A 19323-nucleotide genomic window follows, 5' to 3' on the forward strand; every position below is an offset into this window, starting at 1 on the left:
GAATCCCACCCAACACTTGTGCATTAGTTTATAGTTTACAAGGGATCTTAATGCTCACTGTTGTAACTAAATCCAACTCACTAGTGGTCTGAGCAAATATTTCCTTTTGCTTTTTTTTTTGAACCTAGTGTTTTTCTTTTTTTTAATTCATTTATTTATTATGTGTACAATATTCTGTCTGTGTGTATACCTGCAGGCCAGAAGAGGGGACCAAACCTCATTACAGATGGTTGTGAGCCACCATGTGGTTGCTGGGAATTGAACTCAGGACCTTTGGAAGAGCAGGCAATGCTGTTAACCTCTGAGCCATCTCTCCAGCCCCTTCCTTTTGCTTTTTGATGAACAGATGTGTGCCATCACCAGTCTTATCAGCTGAGGAGGGACAGCACTTAGATCTCTGGAACATGATGCCAAGCCCAGTGTCCTTCCTACCTTCCTAGACATTGACTGGTCATCATGGCTTATAATACTTGAGATTAGTTACTGGCTATCTACTGTGTTTGACCGAGCATATGAAAGAGCAAAAGATGGACAGGTAGCCTGCAAAGATGGCTGCACACTGGGCCAGGTGGCAGCAAATGGGGCCCAGTGCTCATACATTCACTCACTGCCCTCACTTCACCTTTTCATTCGTCCCACATGAGATCATCATGGACCTTCCATGTTCCAAATTGACAGGTTCTTCAATACCTGTTTATTTTGGGCGTGTGCAAATGGTTTTACAAGAATGGCTAGTCATGTTGCAGGGACCAGAACACCAACATTCAATAAGTCATAATCGCTGCGAAGGACAGAAGCCATTTGGCTAGGTATTTCGGTGTGTGTCTATATTCACAGCTTTAAAAATAGTTTCAAAGTTTTCTCACTGAAGACTCAGCTGGATATTTTGCCATCTGTTTGGAATTGACTGTCTCCTCTCGTTGTAGGAGGCCTCTTGTTTGTTCCCAGTTGCCCAGACTCGAAATAACCACTCAGAAACTATATTAATTAAATCACTGCTTGGCCAATCACTTAAGCATATTGCTAGCTAGCTCTTATATCTTTGGATTAACCCATTTCTATTAGTTTATATTTTACCACGAGGTTCAAGGTTCCAGCTGGTCTGTCTCCGGCAGTGGCTTCATGGCTTCTCTCCGACTCTGCCTTCTTTCTCCTAGCATTCAGTTTAGTCCCCCTCTCTCCCCGCCTATCTCTATTCTTCCCTGTCAGGTCCAAGATAGATTCTTTGTTCATTAACCAATAAAAGCAACACATATACAGAGGACTTCCCACACCAACCTTATCACCTGCTACCTCTCCCATTTTATGGACCATAACAACCTACATGCCTGTTCCAACAATTTCCCACGGTATCAAAGCTTATTATAAAAATTCCCCAAAACACGGGCCTGGAGTGATGGCTCAGTCGGTAAAGGGTCTACCTCATCAATAAGAGGACTTGAGTTGGGGTTCTTAGCACATATAAAACGTTGTATGTAGTAGGGAATGCCTGTAACCCAGTGCTGGGAGACAGAGACCGGCAGATACGATCCTGGAGGTCATTGGTCAGCCAGTCTAGCTGAATCCATGGGCTTCTTGTTCAGTGAGAGACACTGTCTCAATAAAATTAAAATAAAACAAAGACAGAAAGAGATCAAAGAAGGCACCTAGCATTGGCCTCTTTTGTTTCCATATGCATGAGCGGGTACATATGCATACATCCACACTAACATGTATGCACACACACACACATATGAGAGAGAGAGATTTGAGAAATGGTGCACTCTGATCTTTAACATCACTTACTTGCTTTCTTCATGTTGATTACACTAAGAGGTGCCTAGAAGATGAAAAGCACGCTGAGGTGCTGGGAGCCATCCCAACAGTGGGCAGGTCCCAAGGGAGGATGGAAGGAGTTGGCGAGGGAGGGAGGGAGCCAGGCCATGATGGTCGTGAGAATCTTGTAGCCTGACTGACTGGCAGCCAGAGTGCTTCTTTATTTATATAGAACATAGTAAGCAGGGACATATTCATGTTGTTCCAAAGCATAGATCACATCATTTTTGTTTATGGACATGCGTTTCATTTCCTCTTGCTCAGTTTTTAGTCATCATTAATAAACAGGCAGAACAGAGTTATCATTTCCAATCATTTTCCCTCAAGTTTTGACATCATTGATAAACAGAGTTATCATCTTTACTCATTAACCAATTAACCCAACTTTTAAGAGTCTAGAGGCATATGACAAGTTGTTCTCAGGCTGGTTGCTTCTCTGACTACAGGGACATTTGACCAAAACAATCTTCAAGCCATTCCGGACATACTACCATGTCCCAAAATAGTGTATTATTAACTCTTAATGGTCAGAGTGCCCCCAAAATATTCTCAGGCCCAAGCTTCTGCAGCTATTATTCAAATTCTGGCATAATATATTTATGTTTTATATCCTTATAGAATAATTTTATCATCTTTCTACATCATTCTTTGTCCATCAGAATAGGTCTCTTTGTAGGACAGAGATAACTCTAGCTAGTCTAACTTTGTTGCTGTATACGCCACACAATTGCCTGGGTGCATAGTAGGAAGAGGCTTGCAATCTGAGCCGTGACCAACTCCTCCAGCCCACCGACTCTTGTTGACCTTTTTCAGTTTTCTTTGTTTTGGTTACCTTGTTTCTAAGTAAGTACAGGAACAGATGTTTCAAAACTGTCTCACAGCCTCATAAAGAGACCTCTGGCTTCTTTATGTGTGTCACAGCCTCCAAGGCTTAAGGAAGATCTTCAAGTAGATAAGGATATCCCCCTAAAGCAGGGGGAATAGAATATTCAGGACTGTCTTGGGGAAGCTTGGACATAGCATTCCTAGGAGAAGACATAAATGATTCATAAGAAATTTTCCATCAATCCAATTTTCCCAAATTGTACAAATATAAAATAAGAAAGGTAAAGTGGTCAGGTTGGAATATACCTAGAGTTGACCTCTGGTCACACACCTGTGTACATACATATACACACATGAACAAACACATATAACTACACATAAAAAATAAAGCCAAGAAATCAATGTTTGTACAATAATGTGAACTCAACTACAAACTATCCCACTCTACCTCGTTTTCCCCATTAATATCCAAAAGGTACATATTTTGGTTATATTTGTCTACATTTATCATTCTTTTAAAAATTAAAAGAATAAATGGAAGAGAAAAAAATCAGTTACCAAAAGCTACCATGCAGAGATGACCACTGCTGGTGTTTTGGGGTTTCCCTTGGAGTGCTCTACCCACGTAAATGTATTTCCTTAAGTGTTTTTACTTTAGTGACCAGAAGATGACTTCATCAGTGAAGTGCTTGCTGTACAGTCTTGATTGACCTGAGTCTGAGCCCCAAAATCGAGGTGTGGTAGCATGTACTGCAAGCCTAGTTCTGGTATATTCTACCCTGACCACTTTACCTTTTTATTTTACGTATGTGAGTGTTTTGCCTGCTGTGTAAGTGTACCGTGTGCATGCTGTATCTACTGGAGATAGTAGCCTACATCTGTTAATACAGGGCTCCTGCAGTGGGAGATGGGGGCTAGTATAGAAGGAGCTGTGTCCCGGCTCCTGGCCACCGGCTAGCTTTATACCCGAAATAACGACACACAAACTGTATTCATATAAACACTTCTTGGCCCATTTCTATTAATGTGTGTAGCACCACGAGGTGTGCTTACCAGGAAGATTCTAGCCTACATCCATCCTGGGTCAGAGCTTCATCGCGTCTACCCTGGAGAAGAGCGGCATCGTGTCTCTGACCTCACTTCCCTTCTTCTCAGCATTCTATTCGGTCTACTCCATCCACCTAAGGGCTGGCTTATCAAATGGGCCAAGGCAGTTTCTTTATTAACCAATGACCTTCCTCCATCAGGATAGAGATAGGAAAACTTTCCTGAAGCTTGCGGGCCAGCTGGCTTGGAAAAAGCATGTGATAGCAGAAACATGACAGATCCTACTCTAACGATGTCAAAGGAAAAAACTGACTCCTGAAAAGTTCCTTTGACCTCCACACATCTACACAAACACATGTTATATGTACACATAGAAATTAATTAAATAAGTAAAAAAAAAAATAAGCCAAAAAGTGAGAGGCCATGTATGGGGGCAGGGACACTTTGGTTAATTTATTGCTTTCTGTTCCCAGCAGTGAGTTAAGACACAGTTAAACGTTCTCAGACTTTGCAGGTCACCTGTCAGGCACCGTTAATGTAAGTGAATGCTGCAAATCTATAGTTCAATCATATTGAAATAAACATTTTCAAACTTAAAACTCATCACTCCCAATTGTTTCCTATGGTTGATTCTTACTGTCTGCAGAAGTTATAGTCTGTGATGTTCTACTAGCATGAAATAGTATAAACCAATGCTCCTGTGGGAGTAAGAGATAGGTCCCTGCAAGCCTCTGTTAGAGGATCAATCACACAACCTTGTTTTGTGTGTTTTCTGTTTAAGGACACCCTGTTTATTTTCCATTCTCTGTCTCTGTCTCTCTGTCTCTGTCTTTCTCTCCAATTTCCCATGTAGGCCTGTTAAAATTTACTTGTAGCAGAAGATGACCTTGACCTTGAACTTCTGTTTCTCTCGCCTCTGCCTCCCGAACGCTGGGGTTAACTTTGCGCATCACCACACCCTGTTTGTCTAGTGGTGGGAACTGAGTTTAAGGCCCCATGGATGTTAGTCAATAACAACCAACCGAGCTACATCACTGACTCATTAACTACGTCATCAGTGGAACTCAGACCTGAGCAAACACTCTCTTCTGCAAAATGCATCATAGTCTTCTCATGCTCAAAAACAACGCAGGACTTCACATTATCCTTGGATGCTATTTGTGGCTGCAAAGCTGCTGTCCCAGACACAGACGGGAAACGTGACCATGGCATGTGAAAGGACACCTCTTCAGAGGGTGAGAGCTAATGCCAGAAGACAGGGCATTGACTTCTTACTCCATTGGAAACATGTGCCTTCACAACTCAGAATTCTATACTCTCTGCAGGCCTCTGAATGACCCACAATAGACAGTGAAGCTGGTTTTGGTCATAGTTGTCTGTTGACACAGCACTTCAGAGGATGGAGTAGGATCAGTGCAAACTCCAGGCAAGTCTGAGGCTACAGGGAGACAGGGAGACCCCGTCTCAAAAGATAACAGAAAAATGCAGCAAGGGCTGGCAAGGTGACTCATGGGATAAATGTGCCTACCACTGAGCCTGCCCACCTGAGTTTAATTCCTGGCACCCACGTGATAGAAGGAGACAATATACTGACCCCAGTAAGTTGTCCTTTGAACTCCATAGGCATACTGTGGTGAGCACACTCCACCCCCCAAAAAATAAATAAATGCAATAAAAAATTTGAAACTGCAGTGACTGTTTTCTTGGGGTTTGCAGATACATTTTTGGAGAGGACGCATATTTGCAAATTTTTGATCCCTGAACAATGTGGATTAGCTATTTTGCTATTACCTATGCTTCACTGTGTGTTCAGTGGGCAAATGGTGTAACTGAGAAAGCAAGCATCTATTCCAAACTTGTGGGTACTGAGGTATCACACTGGTTGCCTGAAATCGGCCACAGAGGGAGTTTTATACCAACCACAGAAACAGACAGAGTACCCAAAGGGGCTTAATCTGGTTGTTAATAAGAGCAAAGGAGAACATGCTGATTTTCTTTTAGAGTAACCTCACAGTGGTGTAATGTCGAGGCCCATTATGAAGTGGAGAACACTGAAGAGTCAGGGTGTTTCCATCCAGATTCTAAAATTGGCTCAGTAAAGATATCACTCCATGACTGCGATTAAGAGAGGCACTGGCCTTCAATTTCATCTTAATCATTAATTCAAGAATATAACAATATTCATGCCAGATCGTCCATGTCAGTGACATGGGTTAGCTAAGATAAGGGCAGATTCAACTGTCAAAGAATTGACAATAGAGTATTCTGTACTTTATTATTAAGAACATCTGTAACCTCAATTCCTTCCTAGAGAGATGTCTGTATAAGCAATACAACTGCTCACAGTCGAGTGACTTATTTCTTTTGCCACCAAGCCTCCATTCAGTTAGGTGTAAAACAAAGAGGAATAATATAAAATTGTCCCCAAAATCTCAAACCGACCTCATTGTTGTTTCTAGTACTTTTGTTTTCAGGAAGGAACATCATGGACCACCTCAGTCTTCTCCCATTTCCCTCCTTACCTGGAAGACAGAATTAGGGTTGTTTCCCACCTTTCCACAACCCACCTCAAGAGCCAAATGTATGGGTTGGCCTTGCTCTTTTCCAGAGAGACGAGAACTGACCACTAGGTGGCATGAGCAAGGTGCCTATGATTCATGGCTTTGGTTGTCTGAAAATTGATGTGAAGTATTGTGACATATTTCACCGTCGTGGCCCTCCCCAGGCCAGGGGGAAGATAAATGAATTGTTTAAAGACTGCAGTCACGGTGCTCTGTGTAGAGGATTCCAGTGGCCATCAGTGCTGGCATTCTGAGATAAAAATACATTGACGTCTGGACCCCACTGTGGACAGCTCTGATAGGAAACGAAGGTCTCTTTGGCAGAAGCAATTTCCCTTTGGCCAGCCCGGGTGTGCTGTGACAACTGCTAGCTGCTCAATACTTCCGCCATTGAATCTCAACCCACTGAGTCGTGTGTCACCAAAGGAGGACTCGAGAGCAGCCCTCACTGCCTCAGATCTACCAGCGCCAACAGTTCGTATGTTACATGCTTTCCACGGGTAATGTGCACGTTACATGCTTTCCAGAGGTTACGCGTTAAGGAAAGCTCTTCTGGAAACAGACACACAAGTGTGTAATTTCACTGGCAGCAAGCACAGGCAGACAGAGCTGCAAAGGGCTGGGAACCAGCGGCAGCAGGAAGACTTCCCAGCCACTTCCCTCTCACGCCCATGGCTTGCGTCTGGCTTTGGGTTCTCCTTCTAGGGGGTCTTAACAAAGTCGCCACCTGTGGGTGGCAGTGTTTACTACAGGAGCTCTACCTCCCTCACCTCACTGATCTCAGCCACCGTCTCTTCTTCATTCAGCTGTGCGACTGCCAGGACCGTCTCAACTATTTCCTCCTTTTAAAGTAAAATGTTAAACAAAAAACTTCACCTGAGAATTCAGACATTAAAACTTAGTGCCATTAGCTTTATACTTATGTGGAATTTACAAATGAAGATTTGGTATGAAAGTTGTTCACATCAAACTCAGCCACCATAATTTATTTCTACCAAATTTTCTCATGTTCTGACATCATATCCACTAATAACTTTCTTTGAGATAGGGCTGGCCTTGAACTTGTTATGTATCTGAGAATGACCCTGAATGGCTGCCTCCCCCTCTCTCATACAGTGTGTTGGTATTAGAGGGGTACACTATCCCCGTCCTTGATTTTACATGGTACTGGTATGGAACCTAGGACTTCACATGGGTCAGGCCAGCATATTACCAACTAAGCCACATCCTCAGCCCTCCGTTAATAATTCTGATGAACAGATATCTGGGATATCTTTTGGCTATTTTTAACAAAACCTTCCTGAAACTGTTGCAAGACAAATTGATCTTCAACAAAAGAAAGGGGGTTCCTCACAGAATGCAGATCTCGTTCATTAACTGAAACATTAGCGGGATATTATCATGTGTTCTTGAGTGGCAAAAGTAGCTTAAAAAAAAAAAAACAACCTAGCACTAATTCCTCGGTGTTTATGTACTCAACCCTCCCAAATCGAAGTCTTTCAAGGAACGAATAACAAAGTGCTATTGATAATTTCCCAACAGACAATGGCCCAGAATGAATCAGAATGAACACAGGCTTTTTTTTTTCTGTCTTCCAAGTTTATTTTGAATTTTTATTTTGGAACAACCAAGCAGCTCTTGAAGGAGAACGCACAGAAGAGTCATTCTGGCACTTTTGGATAGTACATAAGAGTGTTCTTGAACAGTCACATTCAATCCCCTTGCTCAGCCCATACTCTCATCTTTGGTGAGCAAGATGGGCACACAGGATTCCAGAGTTAATACATAACCCTATATACAAACAGCCAGTGGAACCAAAATGGTGGCTAGCGGCCAAAGGGATGGACTAGGAAAGGGCATCTCTACAGTGTCCTCTAGTCTACCTTAGCTAACAGAACCCACATTACACGTGATAACTAGAGAGTATACTGTGTTGAATGACGATGCTGAGCACGAATGGCACTTGGCAGCATGCAGTTCAAAGAAAGGGGTATCATTTAGTAACCTTATATAAAACCCAGGCAGTTCAATTAAAAGGGTTAAGAAAAAACATAAAACTGAGGGACTGTCTGTTGTCACTGTAAAAAAGGCACTTGGAGTTAATGGGACCAGAATTGAAGGACTCTTAGCCGATAAAAATTTCAGTACAATTTCATCAAAAGGCTTAGATGATAAGAGACGACACACAGGAGTTCCTGAAGAGAGACACTGAAAATCAACCACAGAGAAGCAGAACAGATCAAAACAAGGAAATAAAAACTTTACAACTGAATTGAATTGTATTTTAAAGGAAAAAAAAGCACCCCTCCTCCCACGAAAAAAAGAGAGAGAAGCCTAAATAAAGTGAAGTGTAAGCAAAGGAACAACAATGGAGCAGCAATGCATAGCTTTCCTTAGCGATAATGCCGACCTCGGGAAACTACCCCGCTTCCCAGGAAGGGCTTCACAGTGGCATTATCGCGGTAGAATGGAGGGGTCAAAGAACGCAAAAAGAGTTTCCTCTGTTTCCAGAATTGGAGGGAGAACTGAGGTGATCCTTGGAGCATGGCAACCACGTGTGGTTTGTCAGCATCCCTACTGGGACAAGTCAGGTCCACGGAATGACATACGGGTTTCCCAGCCACCTCCCTGGAGGGGCGGAATGCCAGTCATCCTTGATTCTGAGTCATAACCTTACTCTCTTTCCCCACCGGCACAGTCATGCCAATGCATCTCCTTCCACGGACTTCATTCCTCAGCTTCTCCACACACAGGTATGCACTTCCATAAGAACGGATATTTGGCAATTTTATATTCCACATTTAGGGACTCGTTGAAGGCTCATTTGATGTTAAACGCCATCAGGGGTCTCTCCTCTCGTTTTTGCCAGGGGCTTTTCTTATCTTCTCCTTGGTCATCGTCATCATCATCATCTTCATCTTCATCATTGGCGGATCTGCTCTGGTTGGGACTGGCTAACGACTCCAGGGGAACGTCGGAAGTTCGTTTGGTCGTCTCCTCCTGCAGGCTGGGCAGCTGTCCCCCACTCCTCCGACCCGACCCTTCCAACAAGCATCGGAGAGCAGTGTCCTCAGGGGTGCAGACTGTGGTCCCACACTCGCTGCTGCTCTGGTCCATGTCGTCCAGATACACGAGCTGCGTGTAGGCAGTGCTGTCGTGCGCTCTGGGTTCTTTCTGCTGGTGCTCCTGTACGGGTGGGTGGCTCTGCTGGAGAGACAAAGGCTCTCCCCTTCCCTTCCGGGCAGATTTTGGTTCATTCATATCCACGCCAGAGTCCAAACTGGCATCGTTACTTCCATTCCTTCCAGCTCTTTGGAGATCAATGTACGAATGTCTAACATGGGCATTGGACCGTCCATCTAGGGAGACAAACCACGCCCGAGGGTGTGGAAGTGGCTTCCCACCTCCGAGTTCCATCAGCGCCTTTTCAGTCAGGAGCTGCACCTCACTGTTCATTTGAGCCAAAGCTGCATCGTTCAGGGATGCTGGGATGGATAGGGACTCTGACATCGATGCATTCTGAGAGCCCCATTCCCGTGTACCAGCATCCTGTAGGTGCTGCTGCGAGATGGCCTGGGAAGACAAGGGTTGGCCCTGCATCTGAGAGGAGGGGTGTGGGAAGATCCCCGCATGGGGATTGGACAGCTCAGCCTGCAGCCTTCCTATTTCCAGCTGCTGGTCAGTAGGGACCACCAGAGGCTGGCTCACATAGGAATGGTCCCCTGGAAGTTTCATATAGTGAGCTGGGATGACCAAGGCAGGCAACACTTTCCTGTAAATGCTGTCATTTACCTGGTCCACGGAACTACAGCAGATCAACTGGCCTGGCCTCGGGAAAGAAGTCGGTCTCTCCAGGTGATCGACAGATCGAGACATCATACATTCAGTAGGTCTGCGGTCCAGCAGTTGCTCTTTTTCAGGGGAAGAAGGTGCGGGGTACATGTGTTCCTGAATGGTGAGTTTGCTTCCTGCCGATGCCAGGCCTTCTTGATCTTGCTTTTCAAATAAAGTCTGGGAAAGCATAGCATTATAACTACCCCTGTAGTCACTGTTGCCAGGGGGCTCGTAGCCTTCTCCTTCCATAGATTTTCTTGCCTTTAAGGGGAAAATCTCCACCGATTTATGGTAGTCTTTCCCCAGTGTCCCACTTGGTGTCAGATTATCAAAGGATGCTTGGCTTTTATCCTCTTCTTTGTGGGACAGAAGCTCCTCCCGGGAGCTAAATTCCTGTGAGGTACTATAGGAGAGCTTCAGCATGGGTGTGTGCAGGTCCCCCTCGCCATTGGGGGACATCATTTCTAAGTGCACCCCGCCCATCAGTTCCTTTGTCCCTGGGGCCTCTGGGCGGCTATGGCTGGAGACAGAGAGAGGCCCAGGATAGTCTGATGCTCGGTGAGAGAAGAGCAAGTTGATGTGAGACATGGATGTGGACTGATCCCTCTTGGAGCTCTCTATGGCGGGGGGAAGCTGCAGTTTTCTGTGGTGCTGTCGGGGTTTCAAGCACTTCCTCCTGCAACCAAACAGGCGACACGAGCAAAAATGAGAGACTCGTGATGGCAAAGTTTCGGGGAAGATCCTAAGTCAATCTCCACAAGGAAAAGCAACAATTTCTAGGCACCTGAAACCCCCTGAGTCCACACCCACAAGTTATCTATTCACTGGGGAACACCTAGGAGTCAGCAATACACATTCTCCCTAGGGTAACAGAAAAGGCAACAAAATAAGAATTATTTTGCTTTGACCTTGCAAGTTTCAACTCTTAGTGAGCTTTGAGGAATATTATGAATGAATCATGTAATAGCTGCCAAGCTCTTTTCTTTTTTGGTGTGTGTTTGTGTAGGGTTGCGTGTGTGTGTGTGTGTGTGTGTGTGTACAGAGGCCGAGATCAACTTTGAGTATTGTTCCTCAAGCACTATCTACCTTATATTTCAGACAGGCTCTCTCATTTAACCTGGATCTCATCAAGTAGGCTAGTTTGGCTAGTCGGTGAGCCTCAGGGACACACATTGTTTCTGTCTCCCCAGTGCTGGGCTTATGCCATGGGCCACCACACCCGGCTTTTGTATGTGGCTTCTGAAACTCCAATTTATGTTCTCCTGCTTACAGCAGATACTTTACTGAGCTATTTCCCAAGCCCTTGTTAAACATCGTGTGTGTGTGTGTGTGTGTGTGTGTGTGTGTTGCATACGTGTAGGATGGAGAAAGATGTTGAGTGTTCTCTGTCACTCTCCACCTTATTCTAGGATCTCTCAAAGAATCCGGAGTGAGGCTGGCAGCCAACAAGCCTTCCTGTCTTAGTCCCCTATGGTACTAGGAATACAGACTGGTGAGAGTGTGGTTACATTCATCTTTCTACATGGGTGCTAGGGATCTGAACTCAGGCCCCCATGCTTGCACAGAGAGAGCCTTACTCACCGAGGCATCTCTCAACCCCTAAGATCTTATAACTCTCTTAGCATTGTCTAAACATACCCTAAATGTTTACATTATTACATAACCTATGGGCTCTTTGCAAATTAGATTACATGTTTGAGTTCTAAGTGATCTTTCACGAGAAAACCTAGCACGGTTGGGGGAGGGGGGAGATGAGGAAAGAGAAGGAGGAAGGGGAAGAAAGACTTCCAAATACCAATTGCACAAGAAATTCTGCATTAAACAAATATATTGTCAAAATGGTAACACTTTACCTGCAATAATATAAAAGGAGACACAGCAAAACCAAAAGAATGAAAGCCATTCCTCCTAAAATGGCCAAAAGAAACACCGTGTGATACGTGGTAATGTCCTGTGTCACAACGGGACCTAGAAGGTCAGAAAATCTCATTTTAGAACTTTGAATTCCTTCAAATAAGAATAGGGATAATAAGTTGAGGCTTATTTTTTAATAACTTTTATTAATGCCTCCTGCCTGAGGGTCAGAGCAGTGACCAGGCAGAGGCACCCCTTGGACTATGCACTTGAGGCACGGCCCCTCCTGTCTGCCTGAGGGTCAGAGCAGTGACCAGGCAGAGGCACCCCTTGGACTATGCACTTGAGGCACGGCCCCTCCTGTCCGTGATGACCATCAGCACTCCAATGGCCTGCAGCCCCTGATGCTCTTATTTCCCACTTAGTGGAGAAGCGAGCCTCTCTCAGCAGCATGCTCAGCATTCTAAATACATGATCTTTTAATAAAGGAAAATGAATATAGGATAAACCATGGAGTAGATTCTCATTTAAGAAATGAACCAAGTATCTGGGGATTTTACAAGGTAAGAGAAAATGGCAATGATTTCATTCTCACTTTTCCTGGGTAATTATAAATACAGAACACTCTTTGCCTGGATAAATCACTTTAAATATATAATATAAATTTACAGTGACATTAAAAAGTCATGTGTGACCAAGATTCGTTCCTATTTAAAACAGTCATCCACATCATCTTTTTTATTTATTTTAACAAGGCTAAGCTTTCATGTCCATAGTCCTCTCTAGCACTTAAAGATAAGATTCCAAGAGACATACAAAACAAATTTTAATTTACATTGTAAAGAACCCCAAGAGGCATATGTAAGTTATGTTCTTGATGTTTAAGGGTGATCTAAATCTGTCTCATAATGTTAAGAGTAATATAAAGCTGGCTTACATGTTAAGTCACAATGGACTGGTAACAAAACCTCTGAATGACAATACTTAGGCACTTATTCTTGTCCTGTGTTCAGCAGTGCACAGAAGAAGGGATGCAGTGGCTTCATATTATTTATCATTAAGCACCCATTTGCTTTATTAAAAATTTCTTTTTGACATTCAATGGACAGATTTTTCAGAAATATTTTTAAGGAGACAAATTCTCATTTCCTCCCTTTCTCCCCTGTTTTCCCTCTGTCTCCTTTCCCAGGGTTTCACTATAAGCCCTGCCTGGCCTGGCTGGCCTTGAACTTTAAGCGCTTCTTCTGCCTCTGCCCTACTTGTGCGTGAATAACAGGAGCTTATGTCTGAACTCCTTGCTCAAATCTTCCCAGAGACAAATGAATCCAAGGAAGTTAAGCAGGTTTTGGAATCAGTGATATTTCCTGAGTCCAGAAAATGAAATCCTCCCTCAAATATGCACACCTAGTGGGGTGGGAAAGTGACCTTAATGACGCCACACTACCTTGACTGTTCACAGGGCATTTTAATAGAAAGGCAATATTCAAAGACATCGGATTTGATCCTTCATATAGAAAAAAAGAGAAAAGAAGGGTGTGTGTGGTGGGGGGCAACTTTGGGCATATAAAACCATTCTCAAGGAACTAAACTTTGGTTTGTTAAGTACTCAGAATTTTAGCCTTTGCCAAAAGAAATTTTCATAAAACTCACAGCTAGACTTCAGTTCCCATTTAAGCAGAGAATTAAAGAAGGAAACCCTAGTTGTTGTTTTCTTTCTTGGGGCTCCGGGAGGCACAGCATCACTGCAATGTGTTTTAATAAAAGCGATGGCAGTGAGGTTACCCACGTGTGCATCCCCATGCTCACACCAGAGGCTGGGTTGGGGTTGCTTTTCACAGTCCGAGCTGCTGCTTTCACTGCATAGAAATGCCTGGAGATCTGTGTTGAGCAGCCCTTGCTTTCCTCTTTATAACAGCATATATTAATATTAATCTGCTGCATGGTGGGAAAATTGACAGCCATGGTTGTTTGAAATCTATCTTTTAAAAAAGGTTCCCTTTAATACCTGGACTTTGTGGCTGTTACTCTGGTACCCAACGCATTTCTTTTCCTTAGTTTACTTTTTGAGTCTTCACATTAGGGAAACCGGGTGTTTCTGTGCCAGGCTCCTGCTGGCTATGCTGTGAGAACAGTTACCTCTGAGGAAAGCTCTCAAGAGTGTATATTTTTTCCGATGGGAACATGGTGTCTGTGTGAAAGGTTTTCCAACACCTGCCTCTACACTCTTATTTTCTTGGTTCAATATTAGTCCATTGCTAACATGTTTTGAGTTTTCATTTGGGAATGCATTGAAGGTGATTTTGTAAGAGGCACCGTTTAATCATAGCTTGTCTTTAACCTACCTCAATCCTGTCTAGAACTGCATGTGTTTTAACATGTGTTAGAAACAACACAAAACAAGAACCAAGGTGTACTCTGAGCGTAAACATTGCTGAGGAACGTGGAGTTTCAACCCAGGTGGTATGGCTTTTAAAGGCAGCTATGGGAGCTATCCCTAGAAAGAATTCTTACGAGAAGCACGTTATTCTGAAAGACCACTGGGATTATGCTAAGTATATATACATATATGTCTACATATACATACGCACATGTATATGTCATGTCCTAAATAGGAATCAATCTGCATATCCTGAGGAGATCATTCTTTTGAACACTGGGCAGATGGCTTGTATTTAAGGTGTTCAGAAATGCTAACCCAAGCATTTGCCTCAAGAAGTCCCCAGGAACGGCTTCTTGCTGAGTGCTTGGCCTCTAGCTACACACACACCAGGCTACAGCTGTTTCAGGCATTAGGAGGTCACACCCTGTACATTTGCATTTAAGAATCCCCTATGGCAGCTGTTCCAGCCAAACGGGACTGGAGATGGGACCATTTCCACGCATTGTGCCTGACCTCCATGGGAAGTTCCATACACTACTCCCACCCCCACAGAATAGCCTTTCTCTATCATTTGATGTTTTAAAATATGATATAAACTGCCCGTTGAAGTTATTTTTAAATGAATACTGATCCTGGACCCCCAAAGAAACCCACTGATCACTGCCACTGTTGACTTTGTATTACCTGGGATAGGAGGAGACATGGCTGCCACCCAGTACCCCAACTGGGGAGCAATGTATGTCCACGTAAGTTGGCTGCCTTCCTGGTGCACAAGGCCAAGACCACTCTTTAGCCACGTTCCTGTGGGATTTAGAAAAGAAATTCAGCAGGGCACTTGGGAAACTCCTATTGCAGGCATAAATGTTTATAAAAGTCACTTGAAATGCCACATTAACAACTAACTCACTGGATAGCCAAGATCAGTGGTTCTCAAACCTGTAGGTCATGATGCCCACAGGAGTTGCATATCAGCTATCCTGCATATCAGATATTGACAGTACAATTCATAACAGTAGAAAAATATAATTATGAAGTAGGAACAAAATAATTTTATGGTTGGGGGGGGTCACAGCAACACGAGGAACTGTATAAAAGGGTCACAGCATTAGGAAGGTTGAGGATGACTGGCCTAGAAAGTCACATTGTCATCTGAAGATCGTACACAAGTCTCTGTAGAAAGTCTTTGCAACTCTCCTTCAGAGAAAGGTGAACAGTTTTGGGTTTTCTTTGTCTTATCAACTAAATGAGTTTCAGCCGCTTTATCAGCCCTTACTCTTTCCAAACACAGAAAATCTGGGCAGAAGCCTCTGCAGTTCAGAAATATCACAGAGCAATGACACCGTGTGCTAGGGGCTGGTAGAGGTGGGAAAGGAGGACCCAGAGCTGTTCATCGTATTTACATTCAAGCAAATAAACCCAGTTCTTATCCCCAGTTAAGGCTATGTTTCAATTATTTAGCAAAGATTTATTTTCTCTCTTATCTATGCCGGGAGTAGGGATGCTAGGTAATAACTCCACCACTGAATCACAACCCCAGCCCTAAATTTAAAAACATCGATTCATCAATGCCACCTTTGCATACTCTGAGTAAGTCTGGTACAGGCAACACTTTAAAAGGAAAATCAGCTATGTACTAGCTTCCTACAGTATATAGCGTCCATTCATTGTCTGTAATTCTCACAACAACTCCATACCATATGATTTCATTTCCTTTTATGGAGATGCAGAGATTGAGGACTGGTGAATTTCACAAGGCCTGGGTGCTGGGAGCATAGCCTGAAGGGATCTGGGTCTGGCTGACTCCAAGGCTGGGGCTGTTTCTTCTGCTGTATCCTGCAACATTCCCATAGGCCTTCCTAGAGAATGATGACATTGCTCCTCCCGAAAGCTTGAAGGCAGGCGAAGGCTACTGATAGCGATAAACTCCTTCTAGGCCTCTGGGCTGTTTCCTAGCCCAAATGGCAACAGTGCTCACCAGCTGCAGGAACCTTAGATTGAGGCCTTTGATGGCCACTGTAGGCAGAAGGTAAGAGTAAAGCAGCTGCCATCTCAGTCCTCCCAAGGCTTGCACACCTCTCCTGAACCAACATGGTGCCATGGGCTGTACACACAGGGATCCTTCTGAGCCCTCCTCACTCCTACAATCATGGACCACCCGAAACCACCACACGTTCAATCCCAGAGTACTATAGGCCTTATTGAATCAAGTGTGCCAAATATTTTACCCTATGCCCTCCAATTCCAGGTTCACATATTACTAAGGCAAAAGTAGATTTTCCATGCTAAAGGAAGAAACAAAACAAAACAAAGCAATACTTGGGCTGCTTCTAGGCACTATTAGTTGCTATGGCAACAAGCAAATGGAGAGGGTGGAAAGGTGCCTGGTGATGCTTCCCACCTCATACCCCCGCTCTTCGAACCAGCAGCAACACAAGGCAGGAAGGCAGGGTGAGCCAGGCATAGGAAGAGTTCTGCATTTGCGACCTTCAAATGCAACCGGATAAATCATGGCTGTAGGTGATTCTGGTTCAAGTTAGAGCACAATATAAGCTGATATTCTAAAACTAGTGTGAGACCATAGATGCTCAGTTTAGACTCATTGCCTGGACCATGAATCAGGCCAGCTCAGAGATCACTTAGCATCAGAGAGAACCAGTAAGTCCTGCATGGCTTCTAGGGAAATAGAAACAGAAGATGCTGAATATAGTCACGAGAAGGGTTTCTCTGCTAGGCAAGCAAGTTTCCCCAGAAGAAGAAAATGGAAATTTTCAGCTGCTTCCATCACCCCTCGTCCTCTTCTTCTGCCAAGACTCCCACGCAAGTGCTTCCTCACCAGCACGGCACGCAGCATCTCAGGATGAACCAGGATGCAGCCGCACATTCTTTGGTTTGCACTTTCCCCAGATCAGATGTTTGAGTCATTGCTGTTCAAATGGGGTGGGTACTAAATGGGATCCAGCAGGCTAGAGCTGGAAGCTGAGCCCTGAAGCCTCTTCATTCATAAACAAACCACCGATTCTGCCTGAGTTGCCTTTTACAATACAAGAAAATCAACTGAAACAGACTCGAAGAATCCCTCCGAGTTACACTTGAGGCAAGCCAAGTGGTTGGAGGTATTATCAACACCCCACACCCATATCTACTGCCCCGCTCACTGGTCCCTGCTCCAGCTTGGAAGATTCAGCCTGATGGTGATAGTGCCAGCGGCATACAGAAAGGCCATCAGCTAAAGATATAACTAAGTACTCTGGAAGAACGTCAAGAGAATAGTGTTGCCTGGAGAGAGAAGACGACACCCACGGAAGGAACAGCATGCAGAAGCATGAAACAGTGGACCAAGTGAAGAACAGACAGGTTCAAGATGAACAGGAGGTGTCAGGTTGTCCAAGGCTGGGAAGAAACTTTGCATTTGCCCGCACAGACCTTGAAATAAATACCATTAACAATGGGAAGGTATGAGAACCTGTAAACAAAGGCCAATTATGCTCCCGTGCCCTCTGTTTAGTCTCTGCCCCCCTAGTCCTCATGACTGACTGCTATTTTAGTTCTAACTCATAGAGTTTCCCTCTATTCTAAAAGATGCAAATCTGAGTTTGAGGAGAACTCACACATCTGTATATTCTACATCTCTTCATTCCTAGGAAAAGCTTTTACTGTATCATAATTTCCCCAAGGCACATGTTGTAAGCATGCTGTTTTAAGTCTGATCTCCAATAGATTACAAGCTCTGAGAATGCGGACCTGTGTGTTTTCTGTCTTCTGTCTTCTGCCATGTGCCTTCAAATATCTATAAAGCAGGATCTCCACACTGAGTGGAACCTAGAGACACAATCCAAAAAATAGCATCTGTCACCTTCTGAGGAAGGCTGGGTGTGGTCGACAGGAAAGCTATCTTAGCAGGAGTGTGACTAAAGTGGCAGGGAACACAGCCAGCCAGGGAAGAGTCATTAAATTGGGCATGCTTTCTATCAAATGCACACATAGACAGCGACAAAAGTGTTATGCTGCTGTGGGATTTGATTGTGCTGTTACTAGCAAGAGCATTTTCCAAGTTTTTGGTTTTTTGTGTGAGGGAAGGCTATAGGAAACACAAGGACTAATGAACTGTGTGCTGGAAACACATGCTTCTTGTCACTGAGACCCTGCTGCTGCGGTAGGACGATGAGGATTTCCCACTTGGGTGGCAGCAGCAGGAGGGTTTCCCACTTGCACACTGGTGCACAGAAATGATCGTTGTGCCTAAGCTGGGGAACAAGACTTGGATTCTTTACAGGTGAAACCGATGGCAGAGCAGACAAAGCTCGTCGAAGGGTCCTGTGCCGAGTGATGTTCTGAGGTAGCTGGGTGCTTTGAGCAGGTGCTCGAAACGGTGCTTCCATGTGTGCGCATGCGGACACCAGTACTGCGCAGACAGCACAAGGCAGGTGCCAGGTTTTCCTACTTTATGAATGGAAGAAAGATCCAGCTGCCACTTGGCGAGGCCACCTTCTAGATGGTTCTGGGTGCTGCTGAACACCTTCTGTGAAAGAGCTGTCCTGATGAAGATTCTCACCTTTGGGATCCAACCACCGAGCAGCCCCCAGTGTACAGCAGTGCCTGGCCTCTCTGGGCCCACTTCTTCTGGTCTGCTTTTCTATCTTCCCCTAGCCTGATCCTTCTCAACCTCTTCCATGGCTTCCCTTTAAGGCTTATAACTGCTCCTTCTGTGTCCTCTCCATATGCAGGCAGTTGAGACTACTGCTGGGAGACACAGAGATCAAGGCCGTCACTTGTTGGTGGCAGATAGGCAGGGTCTACACTTTCTAGTGTGTTGCCAGCCCCAGGCAGGGTGGCCTTAATGTGCAGAAGCCACACAGGTGCAGCTGCATCAACCTGGTTGCTGAGCAGGTATCTCAGGAGTCGGCAGGTGACATGTGCCTCTGCTTTGACATGAACATGTGGTTGGCACTGTTTGTGTGTGAAGGTCATGTGATCCCTCTGTCAGCATTGAGGAAAGAGATGCTGCAA

General features: G+C 44.5%; 1 protein-coding gene across 2 annotated transcripts in view; it reads right to left on the reverse strand.

Annotated features, from left to right (window-relative positions):
- Positions 1-7840: 7840 nt before the first annotated feature.
- The window catches only part of Fam171a1 (family with sequence similarity 171 member A1), a 116489-nt gene continuing 105006 nt past the window's right edge, over positions 7841-19323 (reverse strand). Inside the window, exons 6-8 of one of the 2 annotated variants that reach the window (XM_041630807.1) lie at positions 15001-15117; positions 11936-12050; positions 7841-10758 (exon numbers count right to left, since the gene is read on the reverse strand). In XM_041630807.1, coding sequence (XP_041486741.1) covers positions 9069-10758; positions 11936-12050; positions 15001-15117 — 1922 coding nt within the window. In that variant the 3' untranslated portion in view covers positions 7841-9068. The remainder of the gene's footprint in view (positions 10759-11935; positions 12051-15000; positions 15118-19323) is intronic. The other variant, XM_041630808.1, reaches the window with a different exon arrangement.

Source organism: Microtus oregoni, unplaced genomic scaffold (genome assembly GCF_018167655.1).
Source record: "Microtus oregoni isolate MIOR12 unplaced genomic scaffold, Mior012 000035F_ref0000213, whole genome shotgun sequence".
Classification (NCBI taxonomy): domain Eukaryota; kingdom Metazoa; phylum Chordata; class Mammalia; order Rodentia; family Cricetidae; genus Microtus; species Microtus oregoni.